Source organism: Notamacropus eugenii, chromosome 2 (assembly GCF_028372415.1).
Source record: "Notamacropus eugenii isolate mMacEug1 chromosome 2, mMacEug1.pri_v2, whole genome shotgun sequence".
Lineage (NCBI taxonomy): Eukaryota > Metazoa > Chordata > Mammalia > Diprotodontia > Macropodidae > Notamacropus > Notamacropus eugenii.
In genome coordinates, this window is record NC_092873.1 from 320,379,515 (window position 1) to 320,391,700 (window position 12,186).

Genomic DNA, 12,186 nt, shown 5'->3' on the forward strand with positions numbered 1-12,186 from the left:
AGTTAATCTCCTAAACATCTTCCTAATTTTCAGATGAACAGTCATTCTCATATAGAACAAGTAACAGTCTGTGCAAAGAAAGTATAAACAAAAAACATAATGGGATTTAATTTGCTTTACTAAATATTTTCTGGATTTCACAAAATAAAAATACTTATGTTCAAGGATAAATTCTGGTTGATTTAAATACTGATTCTGGCCACACAGATCACTGTCACATTGAAAAACATCAACACATAATCACAGAGCTATGACCCCAATGTAGCTACATTATCAAATTCAGAAGAGAGTCATTTTTATGCCACAAAATGACACTCACAATTCCGAGTGTGTTCCTTGGAGAGCAAGTAGTTGGCTAGAGGGGGTGTGTAGGTCAAACACTGTATGGTGGCGTTCAAGAAGCAGGTGTTGCCTAGGTTATGGAGACCTGCTCCAACTCGGTAAACGCGCTCCCACTTCAAAGATAGCCGATCCACAGGGAAGAGAACTTTCTGTGGGGCTGGAATGCCATCACTACAGCTTTCAAAACCATGATCACTGCCTGAAAAAGCAAAGGTAAGAAGAGGAAATGATTGATATACATATACAGAACCACAAGAAAATCCTCTTAAATGATGCCTCTGAAGTGATCATCTTATCTAGACTATAAAAAAAAAAATTTAAACTGACAAAAAAACTACCCAACTACAAGTGCAGGGGTTCTGAGAAGCCTAGACTTCTATCTCTTCATTTTCCTTTGTGGCAAATACTATATAATTATTTCTATTGAACAGGGGTAGAGCCCTTATTCAAATCCATCACTCTCTGACCTATACTCTGCTGCCAAATATACTACTTACCCTGTCTCCTGATCTGTGCCTCATCACAACTCTTGTGGCGATTGGCACCCTCTATTTTGGGGTTCAATAGTACATATTTGCTTTTTAAGGACTCCAACTGGTAAGAGAAGCTCTTGCTTGCAGGCTCAAACTCTATCTTCTGTAGGAGGACCTTTTTGGCAGAAGAAGCCAAGAGCTTCCCCAGATCTCCATCATCTGTTGAATCCTTCCGACCAGGTTTCAGAGCTTCCTTTAGCTTATCAACAATTGGCATGGTGCATCACTGAAAGTAAAAGGGTAGAGATAGAGTAATAAATAAATAATGCCTGGATAATAAAAAGTCATTTTCCTTAAACTCTCCTCAAAGATCATTATGGATCACTGAGGAACTATTTGAATAAGCTACCAAAGATCACCAATCATCATCCTCATAAAGAAATGCAAACCAGAGTAACAAACTAATTAGGAGCTTCAATAAAGTCAGGGAAGAAAAATAACCCAATGAAAACAGATTTCAAAATGAACATTCTACAACCTTGCAATATTTTCAGAAATGTAAACTAAGCTGTAGGAAACACAAGAAAATCAGCAATCTCTGGGCAGAAACTGGTCAATATGAAACAGAAAGATATGTCTGTTTATAAGTTATTTCTCACTAACCCACCAAAACAGGTGAGAGTGAGAAAGGAGGTTCAATGGGACTGGCAATTAGGGCACAACAACAAAATGGCTACATTTAAACAAATCTATCCAAAAATCAACTTGTCAAATAGTAACTTATAAAACAAATTCAGATACCCATGATCAAATAAACTCTAGAGATGTTACATTCATGGTACTACTCTTTTCCTCTTCCTTCTCTTTTCTTTACCGTGGTCAAGGGAACAACCGAGTTTACCAGCTATGAACTAACTATGTCACTTATGTTGGAATTCAAGAACTTCTTGAATTACATTTAGAAAAAGTTAATGAGAAAAATCTATACTAGGAAATTCCTTTGAACTCAGGAATCTGGCTTGATATTATAAATATCAACTAAACACCCTCCATTTCAATACCACCTCAAGGTTAAGCTAGAATATAGCAATATGGAGGATCTATTTTCATATGGATTTCCTTACCCACATTGTCTTAAATGAATATGTAGTTTTAGTGGCTTAAAACCACACTATAACTTTTGGAACACTGTGTAAACATGGTATCTGTGTGTGTGTGTATATATACATAAACAATACATATAAAACTTAATAAGTCTGAATTCTCCGAATGTGCTAAAAACAAGATACCTGTTCTAAGGGAAAGTCTTCAAAAACACTCAATAGTGTAGGTTCACATTCAGAAAGGTTGAAGCAATAACTGACTATGTAGAAACCTTTGCAGGCTCACCTGGGATGTCAGGACTTAGACCAGCTGCTGCAGCAGCATCTGATCAGGTTATGGAGGAAGAGGACTATTCCAGCAAGTCAAATGTCCTCTGCCCTTGAATTAGGAAGCTCCTCTTCCTTTCAAGTCAGCAAAACTGCCAGGTGAACAGAACATTATCAACATCAGAATCCAGAGTATGAAGAGCCAAGACATGCTCAGAAAACTATTAAACAAACTTCCATTGCCTTTACCCCCTTCTAGCAATAACTTCTATTTCAGACCACAAAAGTACTGATCATTCACGATCAATATGAAAGTAAAAGTCACGAAAGCTAAAGGGTAATCTAGAGATTAATTGAGGAGGAGGATGAAATGTGAGCACAACAGAGGCTGAAAATGAATTTTAGCCACAGTCATCTCAACTTTTGTTCAAGAAGAACCTTTGTTCAAATGAAGATACTAAAAATAATGGCAAGGTCATTAGTTAAAATATTGTATCTTCCACTGATCACTTGAAAAGACTAAGATTTAACAGATACATTAACAAACTTGTTCTTTCAATTAATAAGTACCTGGAAAATATTAGGAATATCAAAGGATACTATATGTTGACATTTACTGTGGTTGCTTTAAAATTTGTAAAGCATTTTACATTGTTTCATTTGAGTCCCACAATTCAGAAAGGTGATTCAGTTTTGTTCTAGACAAGAATAAGTACATAAATCCACATAACCCATTACCATGAGGATAAAGATTGTTTTCCTTTCCCAACACAGGATTTGAGAGCCTTAACCGAGATGATTATCCAACTTCAATATTTATTCCATAAACTATAGCAGAAGTTTTAGGAACTATGTGTTCCCTTCATTGTCGAAGAAGACCATGCCATCAGAGAATAATGACATGACTTGCAATGGACTTTGTTTTGAGTGAGGGAGGGCTGTGCAGGTCACCAGCCTCACTTCTCCTCCAGAGTCATCTGAATCCAGTGACCAGATATTCATCAGGATGACTGGAGATGACCCAGGATGAGGCAACTGGAGCTAAGTGGCTTGCCCAAAGTCACACTGCTAGTGAGTGTCAAGTGTCTGAGGGGAGATTGAATTCAGGGCCTCCTGACTCCTGCACTGGTGCTCTATCCTGCACCACCTAGCTGCCCCTAACAGAAGCTTCAGGAACTAAGCAACAAATGACCACCCTTTGAAGACTGCAAAGTCAAAACAGAACTGCTTTTAAAAATTACACTTTAATTTTACACATTAAAACTTGTGAAAATGTTCCACACAATTAAGAGTTCTATTTTAAGTAAAGCCATCCTATTATCCTATGCTGGATGTCACTTTATCAGTAAAGCACAAAATTTCAAGGATAAAACTCAGTGATCCTGAGTAACCAATGATAAATTACTCTGAGTAGTATACTCAAAATATCTACCATTTGAACAGGCAAACAATTCTCTTTTCAAGCCTAACATATTACTCTCCAGGGTATACAGAGAGGTGCACTATATATATACTCAAGGCTGACACCTCTTTGTCTGTCCCAAATGTCATGTTACAAATACTTCCACCTGCTATGTGTAGTCAAGGGGAGAATAACAGTGTGGAAAAAGTACAAACCCTATCCAGGGCTTGCTTTAAGAGATTGGAAACTCTGCTACTTTCCACGAGAGGGCCAGTCAGTCACTATGCAGGCAGGAGGGCAACTCAAGAAGACTCCCCTTCCTTGAAGACATTCCCATATCCACCAAAAAGCAGCTTGGATCTTAATTTTATACTGGTCTGCTACCTGATACTGTCCTTAGGAAGCTACTCTGGCAAGAAGAAACCTACTTCATCCTAAAAATAGCTGAATACTGTCCCTTATATGCAAGATGTATTTGGAAATAAATGCTTTTACTATGAAAGAAAGGTTACTTTCCCAGAGAAAATAATTTTCTTAAATTAAATGAGATATTTGTAAAAGCACCTAGCACATCCCTTCCTCAAAACATGTTTTTAAAAGGAACGATTTTCTCTAACAGTTCCACAGTGTCCCCCCAAAGCATATTAAACTGACAACCTTATTCCCTTTATCCCCCAAAGTCACCTCCCAGAAATAAAATAAACAAACACCATCGCTCCCAGAAATGCCGTTCCTATGGATATGGATCTTGCTAAGCACCAAAAATAGGTTTTTCCTCTTGCTGTCCGGGAAGGTGAGAGAGATCTCTACCACCTCAGCATCCCTAAAATCGATTTTAGCACTTGTCTTGATTCTTCAACGAAGGGAATCTGGACAACGAGAAAAGTTTCAGCCCTAAAAGCAAACCTTGCAGCAATACCCCAAGCCCAGAAAGCAGGCCTGCAGACCTAGAAGGGAGGTGAGCATTAAAAACTCAGGCATCTGAGCCGCCAGAAACACAGGCGCTCCAGAAGGCTCACTGGTGGACAGACAGCAAGGACACCCCACCAGAGCATCTTACTGGAGTCTTTCGGGGAACCCCAAGTTCGGAACGAAAAGGGCACTCCCCTCCCCCATCACAGGAACACGCGGGCGAGTTGGCCCATGCAGGCATCCTACCCGCATGCACAGGGCCCGGGGGGGTGGGGGTGGGGGGACGTGGGGCACAGACCGTCGTCACCGTCCCCTGACGCAGACTCTACCCAAGACCCGGCACAAGCTGATTCCCGGAGACCCCGTGGGTGAGTGTGCGCCACGTACCCGAGAACCCAGGAGGGCGGCCTGTTCCACCCTCCTTCCCCCATCCCCGGTCAGCCCTCACCGGGACCGAGCTCAGCATCCTCGGCGCCCACATCAGACTTGACCCCAGCGCCGGCTCCCCCAGACTGGGGAAGAAGCGGGGGCCCAGGCCCCGTAGCCGAGGCAACCTTCTCTCCCCACAGCTGCCACCCACCTGCAGACCAGTGACCGAGGCTACACCGACCCGACCCCCTGTCCCGACCTCCGGAGGCAAGAGACCGCGGCCACGGCCCCACAGCACAGCGACGACCCCTCCTGCCACTCTGGACCCCCAACTGTCCTCCGCCGCCGCCGCCAACCGTCGCCCTCGTTCTACCCCCAACTCCCCGCGCCCCCAACCTACCCAGGGGGCTTCAGGGGAACGGGGGGAAGTCTGTCAGTCGGTCTGGAGCGGCGCAGCGCGGCGCGCTCTACTAGCTCGCGGGCCCTCACACGCACCATCCGGGGCTCCGGCGGCGCTTCAAACACGTGTCAGTGGCGGGCCTTAAAGGAGCCGCGCTCTCCGAGCGCTCCTCAGCCAACTTCGAGGGTACGTTTTCCTTTAAGAGGCGGAGCCTCTCATGTTCCGGTCGGGAGCTCGAGTCTGCACACGCTTCCGTCCTCCGTGTTTGTCACCGGAGTTCTCCTCCTTCCCCTAGTCTCCCCCGCCCCTTCCTGCGCCTTGCCGCAGAGCACGTGATTTCTACGCCAGTGTCCTCCTGGACTTCCCTTCCCAGGAACTACCTTTTCAGACTTGTTTCACCCTGCGCCCCACCACGAACTCAACGTTGTGGTGACGCTGGCCTCGTTGCTGTCTCCAACTCGGGGCATTTTCACTGGCTATCCACCCATGCCTAAACTATTTTCCTTCTTCGTTTTCGGTTCTCTGACTCCCATCAAGTTGTAGCTAAAATCCTACCTTCTACAAGAAGCCTTTCTTAACCCTACTTAATGCTAATTATTTCCTCGGTATCCAGTACATATCTTGTTTTACATAATTGTTTCCATGTTGTCCTGAATTAGACCGTGGGCTTTTAGGGGGTAAGAATTGTCTTTCGCCTTTCTTTATGTCATTAGCATTTGGCGCATAATATTGATTGATTGACTTTGTGGATCTACATTCAAACTCCTTATTTTCAAATTGTGTAGTATATTTCCCACTGCAGCCAGCCAGTATCCCAATCAACCAATCGTGCCTTAATCGCTGTAGTCAATCTGTAATGGGTAGAAGTTACAGAGAGGCAGATTTTAGTGTCATGTCAGGAAAACCTTTGGTTTAATGTCAGCAGCAGTGTGTAGCTATCCAGAAGTGAAATTCACTACCCTGGTAGCTAATGAGTTTGCCTTTCCTAATGGTCTTCAAGGAAAAGGTGAATGAAGAGGATAGTCTTCTGGTATGAGTTGGACAGGATGTTTCTAGGGTCTCTTTTAACTATGAAATTCTTTGACTGTAAGGGCCACCATGTCCCACTCTCCCTCTTCTTAAATGTCAGTTCTCAAAGCCTAGGCATCTTTTCAACTTTAACACAAAGGGAAAAAATTGGGGATCTTAGCAGTATTTCACTTACTTCTGAGATTAGGATTTTAGTATGCCAGAAATACACAATATACATCTGGGCTCAACTTCTTATTAGCTTTCTGACCCTGGGCAAGTTATTTATATGTCTGCTTGAGCCTCAGTTTCCTCATCTGTAAGTGGTAATAATAGTACTAGTATTAATCAGCATCTACTTCACAGTGTTGTTAGATAAATCAGATAATGTATGCAAAGTGTTTTGCAAAATTTAAGTGATATACAAAATGTAAGTGATCATTTTTTTTACAAGACTTGTGATTTCATCAATATTAAAAGTTCCTCATGAGGAACTTCCTCTACTTACATATAGTCTCAGAGACTAATGATCACTAATTATTATTGTTATGCAGAGAGGCAAATTGCGTACATCACTTTTTACATTTTGTATTCTTTAGGTGCAGCCTGTGAGATCTGGCAGGCTGCCAGCACAACTTGCTTATTTCGGCCAAGTCAGTGTCACTGATCCTGCTGAAATGCTTGCTGTGGCAACATCTCATCTTCAACCAGGAAGGAAATTGGCAAAAAAAATCATTGACTTGACCTTCTTCCACTGTGGTTTAATTTCATAGATGCAGGGCTGCTGGTGATGTCACATGGTCCATTCCAAATAAAGCATTTCAGCCATTACAAGAATGTGCTTCTTCTAGAGTCAGTTGGTATCAGGCTGACACGCTGTAAGGATGCTTAGCAGATTAAGGCTCACCTAGCACCCCTTGATACAAGGTCAGTGTTTCACATGGTGTGACTGGACCTTGTAAGGAAAACTACAGCAGCAGTCTAGAGAGGAATTCACAGATGTTTTAGAAGGAAGAGATGACAGTGCATATTTCAATTCCAGTTCAGGATCATTAGGATTCTGGGCAGGGCTTAAAGGAGACAGGAGGGCAACACTGCCTCTTCCAGTATAGTGATGAACAATTAAGTCTTGGTTAAGATTTTTAAAAAAAATGTTTTGAAAGCTCACTTAGAAAAATATAGCCTCTTACATCACCATTATTTCATGTATTATTAATCAGATTCAGAAAGAGCTTTAGAGAACAACACTCCCCTCTTCCAACATACATTCACACTTTGTTTTGTACAAATGAGGAAATCAAATACTGAACTTGGAATCAGGAAGATTCAAATCCAGCCTTTCATACTCCTCCCTTTAGTGCCTTCCACAGCATCATACTGTTTCTCTAAGAATGAAAGAGGATTGACTCTAAATCATTCATCACTGTTCTCAGAGGATTCTTTAGAGTTGGAAGGGACCTTGACTCCCATCATTTTACAGACTGGGGCTAAGAAGGGTAAAGTCACTGGTTCAAGTTCACATAGCTCTTCTATCTTCAAGTTCCTTGCTATGTTTCCAATACTCTAGGTGGATATGAGGAACACCACCTTATCACAAAGGGTATCTCTTAAATCTGTTTAATGAATCAAGAACAGTTATGTATATATTTCATAGAAGAATTGTCATAAAGAAGAGACTAGTTACTCACTGTAATGGGCTTACAGTGTGAACTAAAGTGTGTGGCAAAGGCCCACATTCCATGATGAAATTTATGATTTGGTATTGGCAATGTTTTCTGACATAATGAAAGAACTATCCAAATTGTAAAATGAAGGATTATCTTTTAGATTAATGGGAGTGATTTTTTTTTTTTACAATGGCTATTGGAGAATGCTATTACTGCTTAGCAAAGAGATTTTGCAGTCCTCTTTGGGAAGAAAGTCAGAGGAACAAGGACAACTTTAAAAATAGGACAGTTTCTGAACCACTCAATTCAGTTAATGTGTGATACTAAGTTGGTTAAGGTGAAGGCTAGCAGGTATATCTATATGGCATTCTCCATTACTTGAATTAAGTATCATGGTGTTGTAGTCTGGGGTGCTGGGAACCCCAAAAGGTAAGGGTACAGGACACGGGTCTGCCTCAAAAGAATCTGACCACTCAAGCCTTCCAGTCAAAGTAGTGAGTTTATTTGTGACGCCAATACAAGCGGGCCAGACTCCTAGTGAGTCTGTCCATTTGATAGGGACAAGACTGATATTTTTATAGGGGAAAAGGTTGTGGGAAGATTTGGATGGGGTCTAGGAATGGCAAGTAGCCTGGGGTGATCAGGAGGTAAAAGAGAAAGGGATCTAGATGGGGATTAAGGAGTAGGAAGTAACCTGGGCTGGTCTGGAGGTAACAGAATGGAGGGTTGGGGACCACAATGAAAGGACAGTTGAAAGGATTGTACTGGGAGGAGCCAGATACCTTAATATCAGCAATCTGGGTTCAGGGGCTGGGTTCCTGTAATTCTTGGGAAAGTTGAAGGTGGAGGGGGGGGGAGTAGATAGAGATTGAGGAGGGGTGAGGTCCAAATTCCATACCCTGTCCACAGGGAGGAAACATGATGAGGACCTGTGGTGGTATGAGGGAGGGAAGCCACAAAAGAACAAGAATGCTCCTGAGAAAATACTAAAGACTGTCTCTATCCCTGTTTGCTGAGAATAGCAATGATGAAATGTACTATACTATGTTCCCATCTCTTACCTTGCTCTGGCTGAACCCATAACCCATTCCTCAATTTTTGAAAAATTTTTCTTTATTTTCCATATGTTCTCAAAAAAGAAATGGTTTCTCTAAGATATTGTTCTGTGTGTGCGTGCGTGTGTGTGTGTGTGTGTGTGTGTGTTTTCCTGAGGGGATTAGAAAAGTAGCTGGGAGAGAGTGATCACCTAAGGACACAAAGAGGGAGATGTTCTCACGCTGGGATCCTTCCCTAACTGAGGGCTCCAGTTGAATGAGATACTATTGATAAATAATATTTTAACTTCCCCAAAGCAGAGAAGAGATCAGATGAATCTGACTTCATACCTAGGCACAAAATAAGCCTAACAGTGTTCTGCTAGGAGGAAGTTTAGTAAATAGAAAAGAGTGAAGGCCTCTCTAAGGCCACAGTGACCTCAGGCAAGTTTCTATAATTTTGCCCTACAACAGGTTAAAATAACTCATTCCCGCTCTCCTCCAGAGTACATTGAGGAGGGGTGACTAAAGGAAAAGTCAAGGCTCTTAGAGATGCCTTCAGGGAGGATTCTCAGAAAGAGTGACTCTGCCCACCAGGATAAGGGAGCCAAAGAGATGCTAGTACTTTTCCTCAGCCAAACATTTCCTTACCCCCACAACATGTAGACCTGTCATAAAAGAGATAGTAGCTCTCTTAGGAATTATCTAGCAAGAGAACAAACAGAGAAAAAGGAAAAAAAAGTATGGTAATATCTTGTGACTGTTACTCCTTTAGCCACTGCAAAATTTTGTTTCGACCTTCTTAGATATAAAAAATATTTCCGTTTTTTAAAAAGAGGTTCATGACTGCTTATTTAACTTTTTCCTTAGTGACTCAATTTCATTTTTTTCAGTCTTATTGATATGTTTTGTTTTTACATTACAGATATTTACAGATTACTGCAACTTTTTAAGAGGTCTGTTGTAACAAAATAAAACAGAAGAGTAATATTAGTACAGTCACCTCTTCAGAAAGTTGAGGTAACATTTTGCATCTATAGAACTATCTCTCTATATTTTTAATTAACAGAAATCTATTTCTCTTTTCTATCCTCCCCACCCCTACTTCACTGAAAAAAATTTTTTTCTTATAACAGATATGCATTGTCAAGCAAAACAAATTCTCCCAATGGCTATACACAAAAATACATCTCATTCTGAACTCTAAATCCATTACCTCTCATTGTTATTGTAACTAGTTATTGTAATACAGCAATACCCTAAAGAACTCCTGAGGCTTACGAGGAGCTGTGCTTGCTGAATTCTCAGTGTTAGTGGCTTGTTTTAAGCCTTGGGGCGCAATATAATGGCTTCCTAAGGTTCACAATGGTTTCCTTCTTCCATGGTGTTCATTGATTCTAACCTTTCAGTTATCTTAGTTCTCAGTGTTCTCTTTGAGATTTCTGTTGCTATCTACAGTCTTTTGTCATTTATCATAGGACCATCATAGATTCTAGTGGACACTAGTCAGCAGTCTCTTTTTCTCTTTCATATCTGCACATCACCAAGGAAGTTTGTATATGCCATGTGTTATGCAATATCACATGATCCAGGCCTTCGCCAATAGTGGCAATGCTATCAAGCCAGTCTCCTTTATCCGAGACCTGAAAAGTAAGAATCGAGTAATATGAACAAATATTTATTTAGATCTAATTGGCTAGAATTATGCTGGGTACTGTGGGGAATGTGTAAGATATATAAGAAATAAGGACTATCCATGGGAAACTCATGTTCTTGTTGAGGAAACAAGACTTGTTCATATCAAACAATTAGAAAACAATGTTAGATTAAAAGTTATGAGGGGCAGTTAGGTGGCACAGTGGATACAGTTGCAGTAAAGTTGCATGAGGGCCTGAGTTCAAATTCAGCCTCAGATACTTACTAAGTGACCCTGGACAAGTCACTTAACCTTGATTGTCTCAAAAAAAAGTTATTAATTCAATCACATTCCCTCTGAACCCCCAGTTTAGAAAGTTCTTAACATTAGGCTTTCTGTGTTAAATGTCAATGTGATATGTTATATTACATTTGCATTTATATCTATTTCTAGTTAACCCCACAGCATCTTTGTGGTTGAGGCAAAATTCAGGTTGCTGGAAACATCTGGGTAACAAAACAGCAGACTATATTATTACAGTGTCTGTGGTTAGATAGGCACTAGGAAGGGAAATGGAAAGAAAACAGACCTTTTCTGGCAATTTCCCTCAGTCCTTGAGTAGGTGGGTATCCTGGTAGGGTAGACCAAATCTTTTAGCTCTGAGATATTTGTAGGGCAGACGGCTCTCATCAATATCTCTGCCACAGATCAGTCTTACCTTCTCTTTCTCCTTTTTCTTGTTCAACTTTTTTTGACCCTGCTCCTTCTACTCCACTCCCGGATCTTATGAATGGATATAGTTTGCTGATAGCTCCTCCCTTTTATACAAATTCCTTAGGATATGACAAACTTTCTCAGCAGTAGCTTTGATTGATTCAAGGAGGTATACAGGCCCTGTTCACCCTTATTTCTGATTGATTCAATCAATAAATATTATTACCTAAAAAATGTAAACAAATGTAATTATTTTTAAGTGAGGTAGGATAATCAATGGAACCTTACCCTTACACTATTATGTACCAACCTCGTGCTATTTCTCGCCTAATTCCTCTTCTAATTTGCTGCTTCTAATCAGTAGATTGTTTGTAATTGTGTCTAAAGTAGTGGAACTTGAACTTTTTTTTGCCCACAGTAAAAAGGGAATCCTAAATGTTTATGCTGGTTAGAAAGAAAAGTTACCAGGCAGTCTGGTCCCCAAACCCCATTACCTGAGCCTTGGGATTTCTTCACCTTTCCCATGCTTCTTCCTTTTCTTTCCTTACATCTCTAGGACTTGGAACCATGACTAGAGTTGTTAATGTGACCTTTTTAACACTAGGTTGGGAAAAGCAGGAAGCCAGCTAGAAAGCCAGCTACAACTGGGTTGGGGACTGAAGTATCTGAATGTAATGAGGAGTTTCAGAGCACATCAGCAAAACTTAGAACATTCCACAGTGATGAGGAATGCACGACCCTTGCCCTTTTCCCCAAATGAATTTGGGTGCCTACTTCTTGAGGGGGAAAGATGATGAGATTCAATGAGAAGCCCATTTTCTCAACTACCACTTAAAGTTACTTTAGGGGACAATGAGAC

At 41.2% G+C, this 12,186-nt stretch overlaps 2 protein-coding genes across 6 annotated transcripts in view; one reads left to right on the forward strand and one right to left on the reverse strand.

Annotated features, from left to right (window-relative positions):
- Positions 1 to 5,370, reverse strand: part of USP36 (ubiquitin specific peptidase 36) — a 38,990-nt gene extending 33,620 nt beyond the window's left edge. For 4 of the 5 annotated variants that reach the window (XM_072645182.1, XM_072645180.1, XM_072645183.1 and 1 more), the window contains exons 1-4: positions 5,269 to 5,370; positions 2,205 to 2,337; positions 840 to 1,101; positions 320 to 541 (exon numbers count right to left, since the gene is read on the reverse strand). In XM_072645182.1, coding sequence (XP_072501283.1) covers positions 320 to 541; positions 840 to 1,092 — 475 coding nt within the window. In that variant the 5' untranslated portion in view covers positions 1,093 to 1,101; positions 2,205 to 2,337; positions 5,269 to 5,370. Of the gene's footprint in view, positions 1 to 319; positions 542 to 839; positions 1,102 to 2,204; positions 2,338 to 5,079; positions 5,162 to 5,268 lie in introns of those variants that run through there. The other variant, XM_072645181.1, reaches the window with a different exon arrangement.
- On the forward strand, positions 4,750 to 7,107 carry LOC140523023 (uncharacterized). The gene is made up of 3 exons (XM_072638126.1): positions 4,750 to 4,867; positions 5,069 to 5,454; positions 6,876 to 7,107. The coding sequence occupies exons 1-3, from the start codon at positions 4,750 to 4,752 to the stop codon at positions 7,047 to 7,049; spliced, it is 678 nt and encodes a 225-aa protein (XP_072494227.1). The 3' UTR covers positions 7,050 to 7,107.
- The last annotated feature ends 5,079 nt before the right edge of the window (positions 7,108 to 12,186 follow it).